At 36.6% G+C, this 24,499-nt stretch overlaps 1 protein-coding gene across 35 annotated transcripts in view; it reads left to right on the top strand.

Moving 5' to 3' along the window:
- Positions 1–24,499, top strand: part of LOC111146851 (regulating synaptic membrane exocytosis 2) — a 591,447-nt gene that overhangs the window by 507,062 nt on the left and 59,886 nt on the right. For 14 of the 35 annotated variants that reach the window (XM_022502564.1, XM_022502561.1, XM_022502563.1 and 11 more), the window contains one exon: positions 401–642. The exons of the other annotated variants lie outside the window; for them this stretch is intronic. In XM_022502564.1, the coding sequence (XP_022358272.1) occupies positions 401–642 (242 nt within the window). The remainder of the gene's footprint in view (positions 1–400; positions 643–24,499) is intronic. 35 annotated transcript variants of the gene reach the window in all.

Raw genomic sequence — 24,499 nt, 5'->3', positions numbered from 1 at the left:
TTCTTTTTGAAGGCAATAGGAAAGGAGACTGGAGAAGTATGCTTTTGGAAACGTCTTTCTTTGCTGTACAGCTTTCTCTGCAGCATACTTGCCCTTGCTGGACAGTATATTATCTTAAATAAGCCCTCTGATTTTTTTGTGAATATTTATTTTTCCCTCCGTGGCCATACAAACCGGTGCCTTCTGTGACAGCGGAAATAAAATCATGATTATTAGTTTCCATAGTTGCGTGAGCCTGACCCTGAATTCAAGACCGTGGTACTTGCAAATGATTAAACCCTAAAAATAGATCCCATAAATGATATCATTTAGTTAGACTCCAGACGTTTCATCTAAAATACATTTTCTGTCTTTTCCTTTTCACTCTTGCCCTCCCTTTTAACGATCCATCGGCCTACAGTGTCTTTACATCCAAAATGCAAAGCAGACAAATGGGCATCTCCGGCAAGAACATGACCAAAAGCACCAGCATCAGTGGAGACATGTGCTCGCTGGAGAAGACGGACGGCAGCCAGTCGGACACGGCGGTGGGGGCCCTGGGCACCGGCGGCAAAAAGCGACGCTCTAGCATTGGGGCCAAAATGGTAGCTATTGTTGGCCTCTCCCGGAAAAGTCGCAGTGCTTCTCAGCTCAGCCAAACGGGTAGGCATTTTTACGTTACTTTTGACTTCGTATGTGAGTTGTCATTAAAGTACACATTCTTTTCTCCTGCTCGTTATCTTGCAGTCATTAATGGAAGATGACACGTTCCAGAGAGATAGGGGGCCTTTTAAACCTGTTAACCTTTCTGGAAATAAAGCAATAACTTTGTTTTTCAGTGACGAATGAGCCTTCTTTGAAGCGAACCCTGGCCCCTGTTCTTGAGAGGCACAAAATGTCTTTCCTCCTCAGGGAGGAGTTGAGCTGTGGGAGCTGGATTGCCAGTGGCTGACCCTTTGCAAAGATGATCTGCTCTGTGAAATACTTGCTTTTCTTAGGTTCCTCAAGAGGGAACCAGCCAAATTAATTTTCATTCTCAGCAAGTTACCATGATGAAGATGACACCTCATCTTTTGTGTGAATCATATAGATCTTTTATTGCTGATGACCTAACTTCTTTTTCAGGTTGTAAGCAGCATTTACCAGTAGTATCAATTTTCTTACTGCAGTTCTTATTTCCCTGTGAAAACGTCAAGCAGCAATATTCTCCAGCAGCAGGGATGGAGGAATTTTCTGCTGATAGTGAAGATATTCAGAGCTTTGCTACTTTAAAATTCAGTTTCTAAATCACATCTGCAAAAATAAATTAGATACAGTGCTCCTACTCCTGCTCAGAAAAGCCACAGCTAGCAATTAAGAAATTTGTGAGTCAAAGCAATGGTTTTTCAAATGGTTGTTGATAATTAAACATTAAATCCCTGGTATCTTGGAAATAATAACATATCTTCTACTTAACAAACAAACAAAAGCATGTAATATGGTGTTTCTCTTACAGCAAATAAATTATAGGCAAATGGGTAAAATCTTATTTATGTTTGAATTACTAGGGTTCTTATACACAGAAATCAGGACAAAAATCTGCAATCCAAAAGAATTTAAGGATACATTAAATTTCTGGACCCGGCTACTCTTGATTTTATATAATTATAACAGCAATTCTGGAATCTGAGCCTTATATAATAATATCATATTGAAATAGTTATTTGATGGTTTTCCTTATATCGTGGTTGTAAGTCACTATGTTCAATGTGGCTATTGACAGGAATTTTTCATTTGGTGTTTTAAAGTGTTATTTTTCATTTTAATATACAAATAAAAATTTAATTTATGGACATAAAGAATATATTTCAATGATTTTTAAAATTGCTAATATTTATACATAATTAGCTACATTACATGATAGATGGTGGCCTTTTGAAATTGAGGTCTTTTTTATATATCTCTAGCAGTTAGAACTTCATTGCATTTTTTTCCCTTAAAACTTGTAAATACCTATAACCTGAAAACTGTTCTAAAAATAAAGCCTAGAAATGAAAAAAATACAGAACCTAAACCTAAAACAGATATTCATAACTTTATATAAGTTAGAGAATACGTGGTGTTAAACTAACTAATTGTTTCCACTGGTTCAGGGTTTTTGGATAAATATTGAGCACCTACTATGTGCCAGACACATGGAGAACAAAGATGGTATTTATCATCATAAAAATAAATATCACTGTAACCAGAATGGGTTTTCAGACAAGACTGCTTACTTGCCTTCTAAAGAGTAGAATACTCAGCAAAATGGGATCTTTCTAAAAAATAGTGAAATTATTCCATATGATATCATCGCAATCATATGTAAACAATAACTGTCAAAAGAGAAACCATTTATGAAGGTATGTTGTCCAGTACACATGGCCGCTAAGTCAGAGCTGTCTTCTGCCATGCTACTTGGTGTGCTGATTTGCCTGTTAATTGGAAACTCACCTTTAATGTCACCATTTCTAAAGATTAGATGTGACTTGCTAGACATTATTACTTAGCAGAAAACACATGGAAATAACAAGGACACTTGGATTCCATTGCTAACTTCGAGTTATATAAGACAATCGACTATAACCTCTTTAAAAACCTACCTGACGTACCTGAGTCATAGAATGTTCATCTGACAAATCTAACAAGGCTTTTTTTAAAGATAATATTTTAAAATGCATAAGAAAATGCTTTGAAAAGTTAAAATCATTTTGTAGGTTTAAGCTATCAATAGTCAATTCAGCCTCACAGGGGAATCAAGAATCTAGTTTAGACATGTTGATTTTGAGATGCCTGTCTAGACATGTAAGCAAGTTGTTACATGGTTAGTTCAAGTCCAGTTAGTATGAGTCCAGTTAGTATGAGTCCAGAGCCTAGTAGGTCACGACTAAGGATGTAATGTGGGAGTGATCACAGGTAGTATTTAAAGACACAGCGGGGGCACCTGGGTGGCTCAGTGGGTTAAGCCGCTGCTTTCGGCTCGGGTCGTGATCTCAGGGTCCTGGGATCGAGTCCCGCGTCGGGCTCTCTGCTCAGCGGGGAGCCTGCTTCCCTCTCTCTCTTTCTCTCTCTGCCTGCATCTCCATCTACTTGTGATCTCTCTCTGTCAAATAAAAAAAAAAAAAATTTAAAGACACAGCACTAGATACGATTACTTAAGGTAACTTTAGTGAAGAAGAATACTAAAGGGTGAGCTCAGGGATACTCCAACATTGGAAAATCAGAAGACAATTCATCAAAGAAGGCTCAAGGAAGAGCAGCCATTAAAAAGAGAGAGAGAGAAAGAGAAGAGAAGGAAAGAATATGGAATCTTGGTCACTAGATGAAGGAAATATTTTAAGAAAGATTATCAGTGTGTCAAGTGCTTCTGACAAGTAAGATGGAAGGTCAAGTAAGATGGAAGACGGAGAACTGACCTTGGACTTGGCAAGATGGGGAGTTTGGTAAACCTTGACAAACCTTACAGTGGTGGACAAGACCTTATTGGTGCAGGAGGGAAATGGGAGGTAAGGTAGAGTCAGTGAGAAGAATATCAAGAATAAAAATAAGAATATCTAATACTTATTGAACACTTTTGTGTGCAGGCACTATTCTAAGCACTTCACATGTAAATCATTTAAACCTCACAATAATGTGCTTGAGGCAGGAAATAATTACTACTATCCTCATTTTACAGATGAGAAAACCAAAGTGAGCAGAGGGGAATTAACTGTCCCAAGTATACTCAAGTAGTGAGGGTACACGTGGCGATTTGGATGCAGGTGCTATGGATTTGGAGACTTCACTCTTACTCTAGTGTGATCTAGACCAGCACTGTCCAATAGAATTCTTGGCAATGTGGGCAATTTTCTGTACCTGTGCTACCCAATATGGTATGGTAGCAATAGCCACACATAGCTACTGAGCATTTAAAATGTGCTACTATGACGGAGGAACTGATTTTCCATTTTATTTTTTTTGCAATTTTGATTTAATTAACATCAGTGTAAATAGGTGCATGTGACTAGTGACTATGGAGTTGGACAGTATAGATGGAAACAGCTCTTTCCAGGATTTTGATTAAAAAGGAAATATAGAAATAGGACTGTAGCAGGGTGTTTGGGTGGCTCAGTTGGTTAAGCGTCTGCTTTCAGCTCAGGTCGTGGTCTTGGGGTCGGGGGTCGAGTCCTGCAGTGAACTCCCTGCTCTCAGGGAGCCTGCTTTCTCCCTCTCTCTCTGCTTCTCCCCTGCGGCTTGTGCTCTCTTGCTCTCTCTGTCTAATAAACACATAAAAATCTTAGGAAAAAAAAAAAGAAATAGCACTGTAGCTTGGGGGAAATGAAGTAAAAAAAGAGTTTTGCTCTTCTGATGACAGACGGGATCTTTGTGGGAATGACTGAGCAGGTTGAAGATGTTGGATTCAGAGCTTAAAGTAGAGATCAGCTGTTATGACCTGTGGTCACTCAGGAAGCTATGCTCTCTTCTTTTCATCTTGTGATTTCTAAGCTGACACAGGACTTTATATTTACTCTAATGATAACACTTAGTAACTACCATCATTTATTTATTTCTCTGTTTTCTGGCTAGCCTGTTTTTTCATATTTTATGTGTCTTTCATACACATAAAATATTTTATGTGTCTTTTTAATTTATCTTTACATATATCTTTATATGTCTGGTATAGTTTCAGATGTAGTGCTCTTCAATGAAAAGCTCATGTACTTTTTGGGATGCATGATTAAGTTCCCTGGGGAAAAGGAAAGAAACTGATAAAAATTATTTTTATTTTTTAACCTAAAAGACGAAGAAGAAATTAAGCATTGTTAATATTTAGGACATACTTACCCCCTTGTGTTCTTGGTTGGTCTGGTTGTCAGATGGTCAGTGCCGTGTGCCTTTCCGGAGCCATTAGTTTAGTGAACCACCAGAAAGCGGCCAAGTGGCTTGAAAAGATCACTGCCATAAAACTGTGGATTGAGTGTAATTCTAATATTGCAATGGGGACAAACAAGGTAGACCTGAAACTTCTTTTCCTGTTCTAGCTTTTCATCAGCCACTGACGAAGTAGATAGAGTGCAAATCATCATTAATGCAAATCATTTTTCCTAATGATAAAGTAAGACTTTATATTCTCAGTAAGAATGTCTGAAGTGATGTGCATTATAATTTTCCAAACTATTGGTATGCCCAACAAACTCACTTCTCCTTTCTCCTGAGCACTTCCTAGACCGTATTCCCCAGCCTCCGTTTTCCTGCATCAGTTTTGTGATGGAGCTGTAGTCAACGGAATACAAGCACATACATAAATTTTAAAGAAGTCTCAAATTAACGCTACAAGATATAACATGTTAAGGATTCTCACAAAGAATGTGCATTGAGCCCTACGTGCAGGTCTGTTTCTCACTTTCGAAATAATGTTTTTGCAGTTACAATACTATCAGCCACAATTAATTAAAAGTATTGATAGTCATGCCACTATTTGTACTAAGTTCAAGTGGTTTAAATATAACAGATAAGGTAGACAGAATATTTTGTGTAAGTGAAAACTATTATGAACATATTATGGATTTTTAAAATTATGTTATGTTAGTCACCACATATTATGAATTGTAGTAAACTATTTCTATAGCAAACTGGGATGAGCAAGTAGCTAAGAACAATAGCTTTACTGGTAATGGAAATTAATTTAACATTTCTTAGATTTGGATTGAATTTTATACTATTTATTCTAAAAAGAAGACTCATTTTTATTTCTGTAATTGTGATAAAATGTACAAAACATAAAATTTACTACCTTAACCATTTTCTTTTTTTTTTTAAGATTTTATTTATTTATTTGAGAGAGAATGAGAGAGAGAGAGCATGAAAGGGGGGAGGGTCAGAGGGAGAAGAAGACTCCCCAACAGACAGGGAGCCTGATGTGGGACTCGATCCTGGGACTCCAGGATCATGACCTGAGTTGAAGGCAGTTGTTTAACCAACTAAGCCACCCAGGCACCCCTTCCTCAACCATTTTCAATTGGACAGTTCAGTGACAGTAACTACCTTCACATCTATCTATCTCCAGAAAGATTTTCATCTTGCATAGGGCAAATCTGTACCCATCAAACCCTCCCCATTTGCCCTTTCCTCCAGCTTCTGACTGTTCTATCTTCTGTCTCTGAATTTGACTAATCTGGGTACCTGATATAAGTGGAATCATACAGTATTTGTCCTTTTGTGACTTAGTTATTTCGCTTACCATAATGTCCTTAAGATTCACTCATGCTATAAGCGTGTGTTGGAATTTCTTTCCTTTCTAAGGCTGAATAACATTTCATGGCATAGATGTACCACATTTTGCTTATCTATTCATCTGTCAATGGACATTTGGGTGGTTTCCACCTTTTAGCAATTGTGAATAATGCTGCTGTGAAGAACATGGGTGTAAAAATATCTCTTCAAGATCCTGCTTTTGAATCTTTGGGGCATATACCCACAGTGGAACTGCTGGGTCATATGGTAATTCTATTCTTAATTATTTGAGGAATTGCCATGCTGGTTTCCATACCAGCTGTCCATTTGACATTCCCACCAGCAGTACACAAGAATCCACTTTCTCTACATCCTTGCCAACACTTGTAATTTTTTTATAATAGCCATCCTAAGGGTGAGGTGGCATTTCATTGTAGTTTAAATTTGCATTTCCCTAATGATTAGTGGTGTTGAGCATCTTTTCATGTGCTTATTGACCATTTGTATCTCTTCTTTGGAGAAATGTCTATTCAAGTCTTTTGAAATCCATTTCCTAACTGGGTTATTTTGTGTTGTTGTTGTTGTTGAGTTGAAAAAAACTTTTTATAATAGAAACATACCAGCCTCTTTTTCAGATTTTTAAGGGTTACCTCTGTATGTATTGTTATTATTACATATTTGTATTTTTCTGAATCCCATTAGGCCTATAAATTCCTTGAGGGGAGGAACTATAGCTCATTCATTTTCATATCTGTGGTACCTACAGTTATAGTTGATGTCTGCTAAATACTTGGGATTTGTTACAATGAATGAATGCACAACTCATCTTTGTGATAGACAAGGTAACTTAAAAATTTGTTCCTCAGGGGCGCCTGGGTGGCTCAGTGGGTTAAGCCTCTGCCTTCGGCTCAGGTCATGATCTCAGGGTCCTGGGATCCAGACCCGCATCGGGCTCTCTGCTCAGCAGGGAGCCTGCTTCCCCCCCTCTCTCTGCCTGCTGCTCTGCTTTCTTGTGATCTCTCTCTCTCTCTGTGTCAAATAAATAAATAAAATCTTAAAAAAAAAAAATGTGTTCCTCAGTATGTTAAACTGGCACAGTGAGGTTTTAAATAAATGATCACATAAATATATGTCAGATATTTCTTAACATCTCATACTCTAGTGTTTTGCTTTTATTATTTATAGAAAGAAGAAATAGAACTCTTGAAAATGATTGTTAAGGAACTATCCATTTACAACTACAAAAGCAAATTATCTTGCAGTATCCTTTCCTAAAACTAGAGATTACACTCATAATCAAATTATTAAAAATGTACTAATGAATTCTTATGGTATTTTAATCATCACCCTACATTTATTCATCTCACAAAGTACACATTTTTTTAATCAACTACACTATTTGCAAGGAAGGCATTCTGGTAGGCGCTATCAAAGGCAAAACTTGACAAAACATAGTCCCTACTCTCCTAGGTCTTATACTGAAGGATCTTAATATCTATTAGAAGAGGGCATCTGGGTGGCTCAGTGGGTTAAGCCGCTGCCTTCGGCTCAGGTCATGATCTCAGGGTCCTGGGATCGAGTCCTGCATCGGGCTCTCTGCTCAGCAGGGAGCCTGCTTCCCCCCTTCTCTCTCTCTGCCTGCCTCTCTGCCAACTTGTGATCTCTCTCTCTCTGTCAAATAAATAAATAAAATCTTTAAAAAATATATATATCTATTAGAAGAAAGGAGTTTTAGGCTGGAGGAAATATAAAACAAGGTGTAACATGATAAAAACAAGCAAGAGAAACAAAAAATATCCTATAAGGAAGTGCAGCAGAGTGGAGAAAACAGATATGAGAGTTTTAGAGTTCCAATCCCACCTCTGCTATATGCACAAGATATCTAATGTCTCTAAACCTCCCTTTCCTTGGCTGTGAAAATAATGGACTCTATCTTCCTATTTCATGAGCACCGTGAAAGAACTTAAACAGTGCCCAGTATATGTAAGTTCTTTATAAATCGCAGCAACTACTGTTAATATCATTACTAACATCAGTTTAGATGTTAATATTATTACATTGCTGTTAGTGTAGCCATGGAAATGACCACTTCCAACCCTGATGCCAAGGGAAGAGTTGATCTAAGCCTTAAATTATGGATAATGTTTAAACTGTGAGGATGATGATGACAGGAATGGACGTTTCAGACACGGGCGATAGTAGACCCAGAGATATGGAAATGTTGTTTACGTAGGAGCAGAGCAAGATCACCTCCATAGTGGGAGGTGAGACTGGCAATGGAGGTTGGAGCCAGATAAGTAACTTAATGTCAGGCGAGGGAGTCAGAGCCCTAGAATTGGCAGTAGGACGCTACTGCAGGATTTGGAAATGGTCATGACAATCAGAGTTAGAAAGGTGTTGTCAGTAAGAAAGTCTAGAGATCAATAGTAGGAGACAAATTCAGTAAGACAGTTTAGAACAGAGAGGATGAGGGGCTGATGAGTGATGTATTGTGTTCTCTTGCTGTCATAACAAATTACCACAAATGTAGCAACTTAGTGCAGCTTTACCATTCTGTCAGAAATTTGGGTAATCTTGGCTAGTTTTTCTTCTCTGTGTCTCACAAGACCAAAACTAAAGTGTCATCAAGGTTGGGCATTTATCTAAAGGCTGAAGGGAAGACTCCATTTCCAAGTTCATTCAGGTTTCAATACTTGACCTTCGTAGGACTGAAGTCCCTTCTTTGACACATGACCCCTTTCATCCTCAAGCTAACAGTGGCATGTTGAATATTTCTTGTGCTTCTCATCTCTCCAAGTAACGATTTTGCTGCATTTCTTCCCCTCTCCAGCTAGAGAAAGGTCTCTGCTTTTAACAGCTCATATCATTATGTTGGGTCAACTCAGATGACCCAGAATAAATATCCCTGTTTTAAGGTCCTTAACTTTGCATCTTATATCTGCAAAGTACATTAACCTAACCTTACATCTGCAAATATACCTTTTGCCATGTAACATAACATTTTGAGATACCAGAAAATAGTGTATGGACATCTTTGGGGGGACCATTATGCCTACCACAAATGATAATAGTAGAAGGAGATGGAAAGGATGGGGAGATTCAAGAAATATTGTAGATATGTTTTATAAAAATTATCATGTACTTCCATCCTATTATATACTTCCTGGGAGTAAAGGAAAATAGACATAAATGTTAATCTTCACAATTTACACTATCAGACCAGAGTGCATATCAGTTATAAGAATATAAGCTTTTTAAAATATAAAATTCAGAAAATAATTTACCGTTACTAAAGACATCATTAACAGTAGCATGAATTTGTTCATTTTAATTTTCACAACCTTAGATATTTGCATCATCATTCCCATTTTACATATCAGAAAACTGAGACTCAGAAGTTTCATAGTAGATGAATCCACTCCAAAGATGGTACTCTCTATGTGACCTCACTATTGCTAAAAGTACGTCTTTATAATTAGTTCTTTTCATATCATTAGGGGTAAAAAACTTTCCCTTCAAAAAAAAATTCTCAGGGAACTCCTTTTAATTTACCATAGGTTTTACTTAATTTAATTGGACATAATTTTAAGATGTGACTAGCCAAAGGCATTGTACAGGCTAGTAATCAGTAAAGGCTTAGTAAATCTAAATAACGAAACCATGAAGAGTTTAATGGTAAGCTGAGAAGTACATACTAAGGAAAAGAAGTCTTTTAGTTTCATTAAAAGTAAATGTTTTAAGGTTTTTGAGCGTGAGAGTAGAAACATACATTCTGCAAAGGTAGATGGGGCTAGTAGATTTTTTTTTTTCAAGCGAGTACCATTCCTTTTACCTACTAGGAAAATTTCCAGAGGCAGTTGCAGGTATTTGTTGGAAATTTAATAGAGCCCTAGGTAAACAGTGTAAAATTTTACTAGGAGTAACGTCAGCTCATTTTTCCAACTTAGAAAAAAACGTAGGAGTGTTGGCTCATTGTCCCCTTGGGCTTTAAAAGCTATTTTGTATTGCAGACTTTGTGGAATGAAAAAAACAGTGAGGCAGAATCCATCTTTCTTCTCCGATGCTGCTCTAGATGGAAAAATCCTTTTTATTAAAAGATTTTTTTCAAAATATGCACTCTTACCCACTGGTTAGAACATGTTACCATTATATTTTTATTCAGTAAATATTTATTGAATTTCTACTCCATGGCGTGTAGTAAATGGGATCCTCTTTGTAGGATATTTATGTTCCAGTGGTAGAGACAGGCCTTAAAAAAAAAACATAAAATAATAATTAGTCAAAATTCCAAAGCTGGCCTTGATGGAAAAGTACCAAGAGGCGTGAAAGTATTTCACAGTAGATAACTAATCTAGTCTGCTTCATCTTTCTGCCCATTCCAGCTCTTACCAAATATTTCCCACATCGTAGAGTTTGAACAAATGGTGGTCGAATGGCATAAAATGTTGCACGTTATTAGTAGAAAATGTCACACTGCCCTTCTGTCTTTGTGTTGGGTTTGTTCAGCAATCTCTGCATTTTGTGAGTATGGGCCACAAATCTCCCAAGGGGGTCAGTGTGTATGTGTCTGTGTTTTCTGTTAAAAACAATTGAAAGCCAAATGGCCTTTGGAAAAGAGATTTTAAAACCATATATATACGTTCTGAATTTGTATACTATAAATGCCACGGGGGACAGAAACAATAGATTCTAGTTTAACTTAGAAGTGTGCTTGATCTTGAAATAGTGGAAAAATGGATCTGGTATGCTCTTAGGCAAAAAAGTTTTGCATTAACAGAAAAATGTAATTTCTGTAGCTTTTAGTCCAAAGAGTGGTTTTTGTTTTTCATTTTGCTTTTCTCTGGGTATCTGAGGATTCATTGCTTTTTACTGAAGCTTCATAATCGCTTAGGAAATCAGAGTGGGACAAGAGCTGAGAAGTCTGAGATGAGGTGGGGACATATTCTGAGGAGGAGGTTGATGGTAAGGCAGAATGAAATGCAGAGAAAGGTGTAAAGACACAGAAATAATCGTAGAAAACCACAGAGAACCCCAGGAGGCTGTGCTCATAACAGACATTTCTACAACACCTTCCAACCAAAACCTTCTTTCCAAAGGAAAGATTTTGCATACTGAATTATTCCTCTTTTTAATCCTTTCAATCATATATGGTATTCCTTGGATGTGGCCAGAGGTGGGAAGTCAGTGGCCACCAGCCTCCAGCCTCTTCTCACATGCCTTCCAGTCCCATTGATATTTAAAATATCTCAATTGCTTGTCCTCTTTTGTTTTCTTTCTCCTTCTGCCAGCAGTCATTTTATACTGGAATTAGAGATATCTATGTCAAAGGGAAGATGGATGACCAAAGGTTTCTGACTTGCTCTCAGCCAGACTGAGTTTTTCTTCATCTAACCAGTCAGTTGTGAAATTTTCTTAATGGAAATGACAGTTGAATAGAGTTCTACTTACTTTGTTAAAATAGATTTCTTAAAAAAAAAAAAAATACAGACTACTTAAGAATCTGTGTTCATTTGGCTTAGTTGGCAAGTTTCCCCCCCCAGATTAGGACAATAAGAATAGTTTTAGGGGCTCCTGGGTGGCTCAGTGGGTTAAGCATGTGACTCTTGATTTCAGCTCAGGTCATGATCTCAGGGTGGTGAGATGGAGCCTCCCAGTAGGGTTCCACACTCTGCGAGGAGTCTGCTTGAGATTCTTTTCCTTTTCCTTTACCCCTCCCCCAGCTGCACCCCCAAATAAATAAATAAATCTTAAAAAAATAGTTTTACACAAATGAAAATACCTGTGTTTCGCAAACAAAATGGTAGATGAAATTAACAATAAGAAAGGTGGCATACTGTATAACTAAATACATACTACTCTATGATTGAAAGTCTATTTCTTATTTCTAACCAAAATGGAAAACTGAAATTTTTTCCTTCCTCAAGGAAGTATAATAATTCTGTTTTCCAAATCATACAGCACTATGGACAATTCTAAAGCTATACAGGGTCCTCTTTTGAATTGTGTTCTAGAATTTAATCCTACTTACAGTCAGATCTTTTTTGTTTTATATTTTATAGTGTTGAAGACCAAGTGGCTCACATTCTTTGTATATTCAAATAATCTTTCATATATTTAGATATGAACCCTCTTTTCTGAGTTGTACAATCTCAGCTTCAATAAAATTTCCTTCCAGATTTTGCATACTGAATTATTTCTCTTTTTAATCCTTTCAGTCATATATAGTATTCCTTGGATGTATAGTTATTTTACATTTATCTTAATGTGTAGAAACTTATACTGGAAAAAATATAAGGATGTCATATAAAGATACCTATTTTTTTTTTCTGACCTTTTAAAACATGGAATATTATGTGTATCAGTAAAATCTTATGTCTCTTTCCTTCATTCTGAATAAGAGAACTAGGTAAGGAGAGCCTAGGTGGCTCTGTTAGTTAAATGGCTGACTCTTGATTTCCGATCAGGTCATGATCTCAGGGTCCCTGGTGTCGAGTCCTGCTATCAAGGGGGAGTCGGCTTGAGGATTGTCTCTCCTTCTCCTTTTGCCTCTCCCCCTGCTTGAACTCTCTCTCTTTAAAATAAATAAATAAATCTTTTTTAAAAAAGAGAGAACTAGGTAAGGCCAGTTAGTTTTAATCTGCTTTATCTTCTTGGTATTTTGGTTGCTCATTCTTTATGTGTTCTTGGTGCAATTTGCTTTTTGTTCTTAAAATAGTACCCATTGAGTCTCTATTTCCAATAAAACATTTTAATATAATACAGTCAGTTAAAATTCCATTGTACTTAAATATTGCTTAAAAGTTTAAATAGACGGGGCGCCTGGGTGGCTCAGTGGGTTAAAGCCTCTGCCTTCAGCTCGGGTCATGATCCCAGGGTCCTAGGATCGAGCCCCGCATCGGGCTCTCTGCTCAGCAGGGAGCCTGCTTCCTCCCTTCTCACTCTCTGCCTGCCTCTCTGCCTACTTGTGATCTGTCTGTCAAAAAAATAAATAAAATCTTTTAAAAAAAAATTAAATAGACTATCAGACTAGCACTGAGCACTTTTTAAAAAATTATAAATGTAAGATACTCACTCAGTATGGTTAACTGTGCTTCCAATAAAGAAAATGTGTTGTGCAGGCACTATGGACTATTGAAAAATTATGCAAATCATAGACCCAGTCTCAAAGTTGATGATCTATTAGAGCAGATATGTTAGATAACACATCAGAAGTACACAGTGCTGCAAGATTTCTGAAAGTTCCTTCTGGTGGGAATGGGATTTTGGAATGGTTTCTTGGAAGATTTGTGATTCAATTTGAATCACAATTTGAAGACTTAGTAGTATTTCAGTGAACTCAAAGAGGCATGCATGTCAAGCGTAGGAAACTTTAGTACTATAGGATGAGTCCAAGAAAACAAAGTATGAGTCTAAGAAACATCAAAGATCTAATTTGAGGAAAGAATTGGTTTCCAAAAGTTGTTTCTAAGCAATTTGGGACCCTTTTCATATTTGGAAGAGTCAGACAATACAATCTGTAAGTATATTCGGGGGGAGTATGGCGTGTGGAAGAAACTGAGCTATGTCCTTGTGCCTGAAGTGTAGAGAAGAACAGATAGACTTGAGATATAAAGCTAGAGAGTTGGCCTGAGGACAAATCATAGCATCTCAAAAGTTATGTCTAGGAAATTGGATTTTATCCTAAGATTATTGACAGTCGTGCCAAAAGGAGAAAGATTAGAGGCAGGAAGAACCTGCTAGAGCTTTGTGGTGATCTTTCAAAAGGGAGTAGTAGTGGTCTGGACTACCAGGTAGTAAACGGGGAGGGAGAAATGAGGGTGGGTCTGATTGGACTAGATGGTTGGTAGGAGGGGAAGGGGAGAGACAAATCAAAGTGAATTTCTGAAAGCCTGGCTTGAGCAACTGAGTAGATAAGTGTTTTGTTATTTACAGAGATAGGGAGAGGAGCAATGAGAAGCACAGGATTACTTTGATGAACACAAATATGTGTTAGTACTTCCTCTGTGCCAGGTACTATGACAAGTGGTTTATATGCATTATCTTGAGTGCATTATCTACTAATCATCTTCAGTGCACTGCCTAATTTAATTCTTATTAAATACTAGCTTTTAAGATGTGAAGAAGACCAGATCATCAGGGCTTCAGGAGGACATAATTGGTAGAAGTTGGAGGTACCAACCAGGGAAGCAAAGGGGAAAAAACTCTAGTTTAGGGGCCGGAAAACCATAGACCAAAGACCAAATGCAGCAGGCTATTTTTTTTTTTTGATAAATATATTTTTTATTTGATAAAATTTTATTGGAACACACCCAAATTCATTTGTTTATGTTATGTCTGTGGTTACTTTCGTGCTATAGTGGCTCAGCTGAGAGGTTGCCAACCTTATTCACCATCTGGCCCTTTACACACAAACTTTGCCAAGCCCTACTCAAGCCTGATTCAGGTGGGGATCCAAACATGATTTTACCCTCCAAGATAAGAAAAATCGTTTTGTTTGGACATCAAGGAGGGAAGTAATTGAAGATATGAGAGAGGAAATGACTAAGTGTAAAAATAGACACCCAAATGTTTTATAGGATAATTTCTAGATCTCCAAAGATTAAATGTCACTTAGTCCAGCCAGCCTTTTACTTCATGCTTAATTTTCAGTTCTTTCTAAACTCCAAAAGGAGCTCTCAACTCTAGCTAAACTGATCCCATCAAGATTAGCTAGTCAGGGGGCGCCTGGGTGGCTCGGTGGGTTAAGCCACTGCCTTCGGCTCAGGTCATGATCTCAGGGTCCTGGGATCGAGTCCCACATCGGGCTCTCAGCTCAGCAGGGAGCCTGCTTCCCTCTCCCTCTCTCTCTGCCTGCCTCTCTAACTACTTGTGATCTCTGTCAAATAAATAAATAAAACCTTTAAAAAAAAAAAAAAAAGATTAGCTAGTCAGGAAGTTTTGCTCCACTGTTGTGAGAGACTAGGGTTTTCTATCAAAGTAGCCTTGAAATTTTATCAGTGTCCATCTGTTGGCTACCAAGCACATTGATTGTGCTCTGTATAAAATGATAGCTGTCCTGTTGACCACCTCTGCTTTGGGTTCCCCGAACAATGCTTGCTGTCACTTTTGGTTTTCTTGTTTTATTTTTGATTAATATGACATAACCATTTAAGTTTGTAAAACAAGTGTAACAAATTTAATATTTTTATGTTAAAAGAAAAATTATTTGCAGTCAATGTTCATGATCATTTGTCCACTTTATCTACAATGCTGTTGGAAGACCTGTTCCTTACCCTGTAGCCGGGGTTTTGGGTTGTCTTTGAGATTTCAGCAGTCTTTGAAAAAAATGACATGGTCCCACTGGTTAGGCCATGCTTCTTCTAGATATGTACATTTTGGATAGTGCTGTTCTTTGTGGATGATTTTAAGTTAATGTTGAATGCTTCTGTTTATTTTAATGAATAGCAGGTTATATTAGTAAAGTAATATTCAAGTTTTTTTATTGTGGTTTAGTCACAAGAGTTTCTATAATGTTATGAAACAAAAGAAAAAAGGTACAAACTATTGCTTTCTTAAGATCTTTACTACTGTAGCTTTTCTGATTTTTTAAACTGAATCCAATTCTAGGACTTGGAGTCTCATGATCTAGAGACATCAGGTAACATCAAAAGAATATGTTGTACACCTGAAACTAATATAACACTATTCCTTTTTTCTAAACTTTTTAGTTATGGCTAAAAGATTCCTTTAAAAAAAAGTTTTTAATTTTAATTCCAGTATAGTTACCATCCAGTGTTATATTAGTTTCAGGTGTGCAACATGTTCTAAACCCAGGCTCTTGGATTAGTCGGTGAGAGGTTTCCTTGAAATCCTTTTGTGGGGAGGAAGGTTAAGTGGCAAGTTGAGAGTTTCTGGGCTTAGAAAGTCACATATGGCTAAAAAGATATATATTTTCTTAATATCTTTTTATTTACTGTCATAGTCATTGAGGAAAAAGGTGCTTTTTTCCTTTAGCCAAATGAAATAGACAGGATTGCAACAAGAGAGTAATGGACATTTCCCAGAGCGCCAGCCATTTTATTAACTCTGCAATCCCCATATTTGCTCTTTGAAGAAGGGATGTGATCCCTACTCTTCATTTATTTTATAGGGAAACTGAAGGAAATAATAGAAAGAAGGGTGATGGGGGAAGAGGAAGGAGAGAAGACAATAAATGCTTTGAGCAAGTCCTACTCAGAATTGCGAAGCTGGGGAATCGCTTCCAGTCGTCTCCCCTTTGTGCTCCCTTCTTTTCTATTGCTGATCCTCCTGGAGTATTTTCAGGCTCTTTCACCCTTTTCTGTTTTTAGGAAATAATTACTTAACTCATTCCTATTAAGATAGAGAATAGTGGGAAATGCTTAAACCCTCAATAAGTATTTGTATCTTCGGAACTGGAAAGTTTTAGACCTCAGGGGTGAGCTGTCAAGGTGGGATTTTAGGGATCGGTAAGTACAGAGTAAAGTTGGGAGAGGCATAGGGTCTTCTTCTCTCTCCAGTATCATTCCCATAAGGATTCTGTAATCTCCTTTCCATACCCACGGGCACTTTTGGAGGGCTTCCATTTTTGTTAAGCTAAAAGATGCGTTGTTTGCTAAGATATCATTGTTTCAACATAACGATGTTTCAGTAACTTTTTAAGTTGTAGAACAAACACAGAGATTTCTGTCTTCACATTATTGGAAATTGAATCCCCCCCAAAATACAGAGAAACCTGTTTTTCATGAAAGATGGTTTTGAAGAGCAGAAATACTAGGAGAAAGAACCAGAAGAGAAAAGTGCACCAGTCGTCATATAAAGCGCTCATAGCAAGGAAAATACTTACTGTAAAGCTTGAAGGAATACCAGCACTGGAAGCATACTGAGCAGGCTCAGTAATCTCTAGAGGTCTGTGGCATGACTTCTAAAGGTGACCAGTCACTGGTGACTGTTCTCTTCTTTCACTCTTCTTTCCCCCAAAAAGCAAAGGAACCAAACCAAGCTGCACACTCCTCTTTATTCCAGGAGAGGCATAAAATCTGGAGCTATGTTCCAAAACCAGCCCAGGACAGCAAATTTATTCTCTTTCTCTCTGTCTCTTTGTGTTGCTCTTTCTCTAATACTGTTCAAGCTACAGTTCCATCTGAGGCAGAATTATATGAATCTCGAGAGTTCTTGGCCCCATTGTTTCATATCTGCTAGTCTAACTTGCCTACATCTATGCTATCTTGAATTGGCCCCTGGCAACATGTATTCCCTTATTTTTGGCTTCTTGGCTGGTACTGATTCATGGCCTGGACTCTTACTTTCAGCTCTCCAACTCTGGCTTCTTTTCCTGTCTTCCATTCTAAACCATTCAGAAAACTAAAGTTATGGGTAGATTGCCTAAATGTTTCTCCTCCAGTAGTAGTAGCGCACTGAATCAAGAACAATGGAGAAAACTTCCCTGATTGTAATATAACCTTGACCACCTACCACCACCAGTACTACCACCACCACCATCATCGTTCTTGCCAGTTTCTTTCTCTGTCATTAGGCCCAGCCTGGCTTTAGATCATAGTGGGCAGGGTTCTTCTCTTAGGCTTTAATGCTGGTGCTTGAAGCTATTGTTTTACTTATTCTCTCTTCCTTGCTGTGAAATTATAGACCCTGTTTTCATGGAAACAGTATCTCCATAGCTCTAGAGAGATAAGCCTTTCCATAATAAAAAAGAAAACAGACAAACATTATTAATCGTTTTCTTTTTAAAGAAAAAGATTAAATAGAAATAATTGAACGACCATCATATTACTTCCCCCAAGCTTTCTCAGTATTTCTGTACTATGTAGAGGTTATATATACCTTTCAATTTATACCTGAAGAGGACAGATAGCACATGGTTATGCATCGCTCTTATTTTATCATTAGCAACCTTTACAAATATTTGCTTACTAAAAGCAGCATGTTTATTTGACATATGTTAGAAATGTGATGAATTCAAAAAGTGAAACTATACTGAACTATGGAAGGCCAATATACACATACACATGGAACAGTTCTATTAAGTGACTCAACTATAATGTATTTAAATATAATTTACTATAATTATGATTAATAATATACGATACTTTACATTTGGTTAATAATATACTATCATTGGCACTTAAAGGAGGTAACATTTTTGAAAACTTGAATTACTTGTCTCATTAAAAGAATAAGACTGGTATAAGATCATTTCATGAATGTGAAATCAAAGCAAAAAATATAAAGTGACTTTCTTGAAGTCTCAGAGTAATATTAATAATGAATAAAGGTACAGTCTAATTCATTGCTTAATAATGTGATTGTGCCGCCTTTGTACTAGGAAGTTTCTTTTTATTTATTTATTTTTTCATTCATTTTTTAAAGATTTTATTTTTAAGTAATCTAAACCCAATGTGAGGCTTAAATTTATAAACCCTGAGATCAAGAGTTGCATGCTTCACTAACTGACCCAGCCAGGAGCCCCAGAAATTTTCTTTTTAAATTTATAGCTATATTCTATATAGTAGCTGTTTTCATAGAGAATACATTAGGATAGAAATTTTATATACCTTATATATAACATTTTTACTTTTTTCAGAACGAAGCAGACTCCTTGCTTACTAAAATCTCACAAACATGCTTAACAATTTCTAGCTTTTATATGTCAGTCAAGAGGAAATGCTACTGGAAATTTTCCTAAAACAAGTGATTATAAAAGTAAAATAAATGTACGCGCTTAAAGGCAGTCTCTTCAAATTGGCCACACAGGCCAAGAAGGGAGAATCACACATTGTGCGCATAGATATAAAGTAGTAACAGACCAAGGCAAAGTGACATTTAGTAATAATGTCTCCATAATGCACTTCTTTTGGGGCCTCACTTTCTTGGTTCTAGGCTTAAAGGAAGATATCGAAGCCATAGGTAGGAGTTCTAATGACAGACATAAGGTAGTAACAGACTGTAGCAAGTGGTACTTAGTAGTGCCTCCATATGCATTTTTTTCAAAAGATTTTATTTATTTATTTGAAGACAGAGATTACAATAGGCAGAGAGGCAGGCAGAGAGAGAGAGAGAGAGAGGAGGAAGCAGGCTCCCTGCTAAGCAGAGAGCTGGATGTGAGGCTCTATCCCAGGACCCTGAGATCATGACCTGAGCTGAAGGCAGAGGCTTTAACCCACTGAGCCGCCCAGGCGCCCCTCCATAATGCATTTCTACTTGGAACTCATTATTCATCTTCAAGATGTTATCGGCTGAAGTTTCATTTCTTTTTTTGAAGTCTGGTTGACACACAATGTTACATGAGTTTCAGGAGTACAACATAGTGACTCAACATCGCTGTGTCACACTATGCTCACTACAAGTGTAACTACCCTCTGTCCTCATTCAGTGCTATTCCAATACCATGGACTAAATTCTCTAGGCTGTACCTTTCATCCTGTGGCTTACTTATTCCATAACTGAAAGCCTATACCTCCCATTCCCCATTATCCATTTGCCCATCCCCCCAACTGTTATCCTCTCTGGCAACCACCGGTTTGTTCTTTGTATTGATAAGTCTGTTTCTGCTTTTTGTTCATTTTGTTTTTTAGATTCCATACATAATTGAAATCACATGGTATTTGCCTTTCTTTGTCTGCCTTGTTTCGCTTAGCATAATACCCTCTAGGCCCATTCTTGTTGTTGCAAATGAGAAGATCTCATTCCTTTTTTATGGCTGAATAATATTCCATTGCATATATATATATATATATATATATATATATATATATACACACACACACACACACCACATCATTTTTTATCCACTCATCTGTCGAGGGACACTAAGGTTTGCTTCCATATCTTGGCTATTGTAAGTAATGTTACAGTAAACACAGGGTAACGTATATCTTTTCAAATTAGTGTTTTTATTTTCTTTGGGCAAATATCCAGTAGTGGAACTACTGGATTATACAGGAGATCTATTTTTAATTTTTTGAGGAAACTCCATACTGTTTTTCACGGTGGCTGTACCCATTCTCATCCCCACCAATAGTGCATGAGGCTTCCTTCCTTTCTTCCTTCTCCACATCCTCACCCACATTTGTCAATTCTTGTCTTTTCTATAATAGCCATTCTGACAGATGTGAGATGATAACTCATTATAGTTTTGATTTTCATTTCCCTGAAGATGGGTGATGTTGAACATCTTTTCGTGTGTCTGTTGGCCATCTGTATGTCTCCTTTGGAAAAGTGTTTATTCAGGTTCTCTACCCATTTTTAATTGGACTATTTGGGTTTTGTTGCTGTTGAGTTGTATAAATTCCTTATATATTTTGGATATTGACCCCTTATTGGATATATCATTTGCAAACATCTACTCCCATTTAGTTGGTTGCCTTTTTTGTTTTATTGATGGTTTCCTCTGCTGTGCAGAAGTTTTTTATTTTGATGGAGTACCAGTAGTTTATAACGGATTCTGTTTCCCTTGCCTTAGAAGACCTATCTAGGAAAATGTTGCTACAGCTGATGTCAGAGGGATTGTTCTCTGTGTTTTCTTCTAGAATTCTTTTTTCTTGGTAAAATGTAAAGTTAAAATTGCATCAAACTGTGGACTAATTTGGGGGGAATTGAGCTCATAAATGAGCCATAATATTGACTCTTCCTATTCAGATTCCTAGTAGGTCCCTCCATTTAGGCCTTCTTTTCTGTGCTTCAGTTACGTTTTCTAATTTTCATCCTGTATCTTCTGGACATCATTTGTTAATTTTATTCCTAGGTATTTTGCAACCTATATTACTATAGTAAATACCATATTTTTTTCAATTTCATTTTCTAAGTGGTTATTTTTGGTACTTATTTACTAAAATTATTAATTTAAATTGTGTTTTAAATATTCTGTCAGTCCACCTTATTAAACTCTGATTGGTACTAGTTTTTTTCTCATTAATTACACTAGTTTTCCCTTTAGTTTTTCTAAATACCACCCTAGATCTTCTGAAAATAGTGCTTTACTCTCTCCCTCTATGTGTACTTTCAAGGCGCATCTGTTAAGATTTATCACAGATTAATTGGAGCAGTGGCTTGAGATATGTTCAGAAATGTTATTACATTTGTTCCCTGCTGTTCTAGAAAATGGCTCACCACAAGCTCTGCTTTTTCAAAAACGGAGGGAGGAGAAGAAGCAATATTTTTCTCCTTGCTAACCCCAAGTCTGTATTATATAAGTCGTGTTGTCAAATAAGAAAGCAAAATTAAGTTTTCATTTGTACTGTATCCTCTGTAGTTCTTTGAAGCATAAACTTTCATCTATGAGTCAGTGCTTTTTAAGGTCCCTGCACTATTTAATGTATCAATATGACATTGGGGCCGTTGCCAATCGAAGATCTATTTCTAGCTATCAATATTTTCAAAAGCATGCAAAAGTAAATTTTAAAAACGAATTAACAGAGTGACAGGAACAAGGGCAAAAATAGTCAGAAGCAATATTTAGTAAGGGCTTCTAGGACTCTGGCATTCCTACTTTGCTCCTGTACAAGTGTCACTGGTTAAAAATGGACAATATCAGACACCATGAAGATAGGAAGTTGTTTCACCAAAAGTAGCATTTCCCAAAGTGCATCACACAGAGCAATAGACCTTTGGATGTCAACAGATGTTAAGCAGCAAAACAAGATTTCATAGTCAAATATGTAGAGAAAATGTGGGCTAAACAGTTTTTTGTTTTAATGTCGGAGTAGAGTTGACACACAATGTTACATTAGTTACAGGTGCACAGCGCCGTGAGTCAGCATCTCTCTGTCACGCTGCTCTCGTCCCAAGTGTAGCTGCGTCTGACACCGTACAGTGTCATGAAAATATCCTTGACTGTGTGGGGTTTTTAGGTAATTGCAGGACTTCACAAAGTCCTTTGTTATGTTTATGTGCTTTGCGACTTTTCAAACAAAAAAACAGAATGTGTAACATCCCCCCAGCTCACTTTGACCAAGTGATAACCCTTTGTCTGTGAAGCGTATCTTGAAATCAGTATTCCTTGGACTACTTTGGAAAACAGCTAAACATCCTCACACTTAAATGGCAACATGTGTTTTTAAGAAAACGGAGTTAGAAGAAATGGACAAAAAAATTTTCTCTATTTGGTTGCATCTCTCTAGTTTGCATTTCTCATTAAATGGGTGACAAAGGACTGATGTGGCCTTCTTAGCCATGTTATGTATCCCTGCTCCATTCTGTCACTGAATCATGAAGACACCCTGTAGAACTGGGTCGCTGGTGAGTTAAGAGGTGTGGTAGGAAGAAGGAAGATGCAGTGATGGAGAAAAGGAGTCAGGTGGGATAAAGGTGCCGTGATCTAGCCTGAGACGAGTTGGTTTAATCTAACCTGTGGCATAAATGGGGCTTGGAGATTTCAAACACATTGTGATGATAAAACATAGTATGGCTGCTGTGGTTATTTTCAAATGTCCCAGATGTTGTTTATATAGAACCAGGGAGTTAACTCAAAGGACACAGAGGAAGATTTATGCCACAGAAAATGAAGGCTGCAGCTACCAAAGACAGCAGTTGAGAACATTTTACAAAAAGGACGACTGATGTACAAAATAAAATTATTGATACACATATGAAGGATAAATAATATTGGGAAAGAGTCAAATAGGGCTCTGAGATTTAGTTTAGACAAGAGTATCCAAAAGAAATGTGAGCCACATCTATAAATTTAAATTCTCCAGCAACCCTATTTACACAGTAAAAAGAAATAGGTGAAATTAGTTGTAGTAATTTATTTTATTTAATCTACTCTATTCAAAATATTGTTTTGGTGTAATCAATAAAAATTATTAATGACATACTTTATATTCAGTTTTGAATGCTGGTATGCATTTTATATTTGTAGTGCATTTCGATTCACAGCCACATATTAAAGTGCTCAGCACGTGTGGCTTGTGTTTACTACGCAGACAGCATAGCTTTAGTCCCTGCCACTCTGCAGATGGACAACTTCTTGAGCCTTGGCTTCCTTTTCTCTACAATGAAGATAACATCCATTTCAATGGGCTACTCTAGAGCTCAAAATATCAAATGTATGTGAAGGTACTTTGTAAATTATTTACATATAATGATGAGTATTTACTTGCAAGTCATGGAATGGTTGCAGCTGTTCTAGAGATGCAGCTGGAAGTCCATTTTTCCTTAAGCCTCAGAAAAAATGAAATAAATGACTCCTTAGCAATGAATCCATGAAAAGACAGAAGTAACTACAATTTTTATCCCATTTTGAAAGCTGTTTTGCTGTTCTACTTTCTGTTCTGACGGAGTACAACTAAACAAGATAAATCCTTTCACATGCTACCTTCCCAAAGAATTAAATTATCGAAATGATTGTTTTCGTGGAAGAGTTGATACATTTTTTTTTGTCTAATTATTTAATTCTGTACCAGTTATGATTTTGGCTACCAAGCAGTTCAAACTTAAGTTTGAAATTCAACTAGAACAATTAAGTTGGACTTCAAGTTGTATATGTCCACTCATTTACATTTTATTATTTTTCATTCTTTTTTTCTGCTTTATTTTACCATTTTTTCGTTTATTCTTCTTCTGTAAACTCATATTTTGTAAAACCATTCATAGAAATAAAACCAAAAAAAAATGAGAAAAAATAAAACCGAAGGTTGAGCAATTTTACAGATTTTTAAGATTAATAAGATTGACATTCAAATTAGAAAATTATAAAATATCATTCACACCAGAAGGCAGAAGTTCTAGAATACCATGAAAAAATGAACATTATTTTGAAAATAAGCTCTGACTTTATTTAAGGAAAAAAGATTAGTTATCAAAGAATATAGAACTGATATTGTTAGAAAATGCTGCATTATTCCTTTAACCAAATTGAATTCTGGACAGCTCATCAGAATATAAAAGAATATGATTTTGTTTGTGAGATCCACAGTTTTTATGTAACTAAGTAATGAGATATAATAGAATTAAATTTGTGGTCTATATTTGATAGTCTCATTAATTAAATACATATAATTTAATGTATACATATTTAATCTACCATTAGCGGACTATTGGGGAATGTATATATATTTAATCTACCATTAGAGGACTATTGGGGAGAACAGTAAGCGGATACAGATATAAAAGAATAGATATTTTGAAAAGTCTAGACTAGAGTTAAAAATTGTGAAATCAATATACTTTTGGTAAAACTTCCTATAACACTCAATACAGTTATGTGATGGAGATCTACAAGGAGAAAACAGTTTCTTTAATTAGCATTAAAGTACCTTTTTTTTTTTTTTTTTTG

Source organism: Enhydra lutris, unplaced genomic scaffold (assembly GCF_002288905.1).
Source record: "Enhydra lutris kenyoni isolate GAN:26980312 unplaced genomic scaffold, ASM228890v2 scaffoldscaffold14, whole genome shotgun sequence".
NCBI lineage: Eukaryota > Metazoa > Chordata > Mammalia > Carnivora > Mustelidae > Enhydra > Enhydra lutris.
This window is presented reverse-complemented; position numbering and strand designations above follow the sequence as displayed.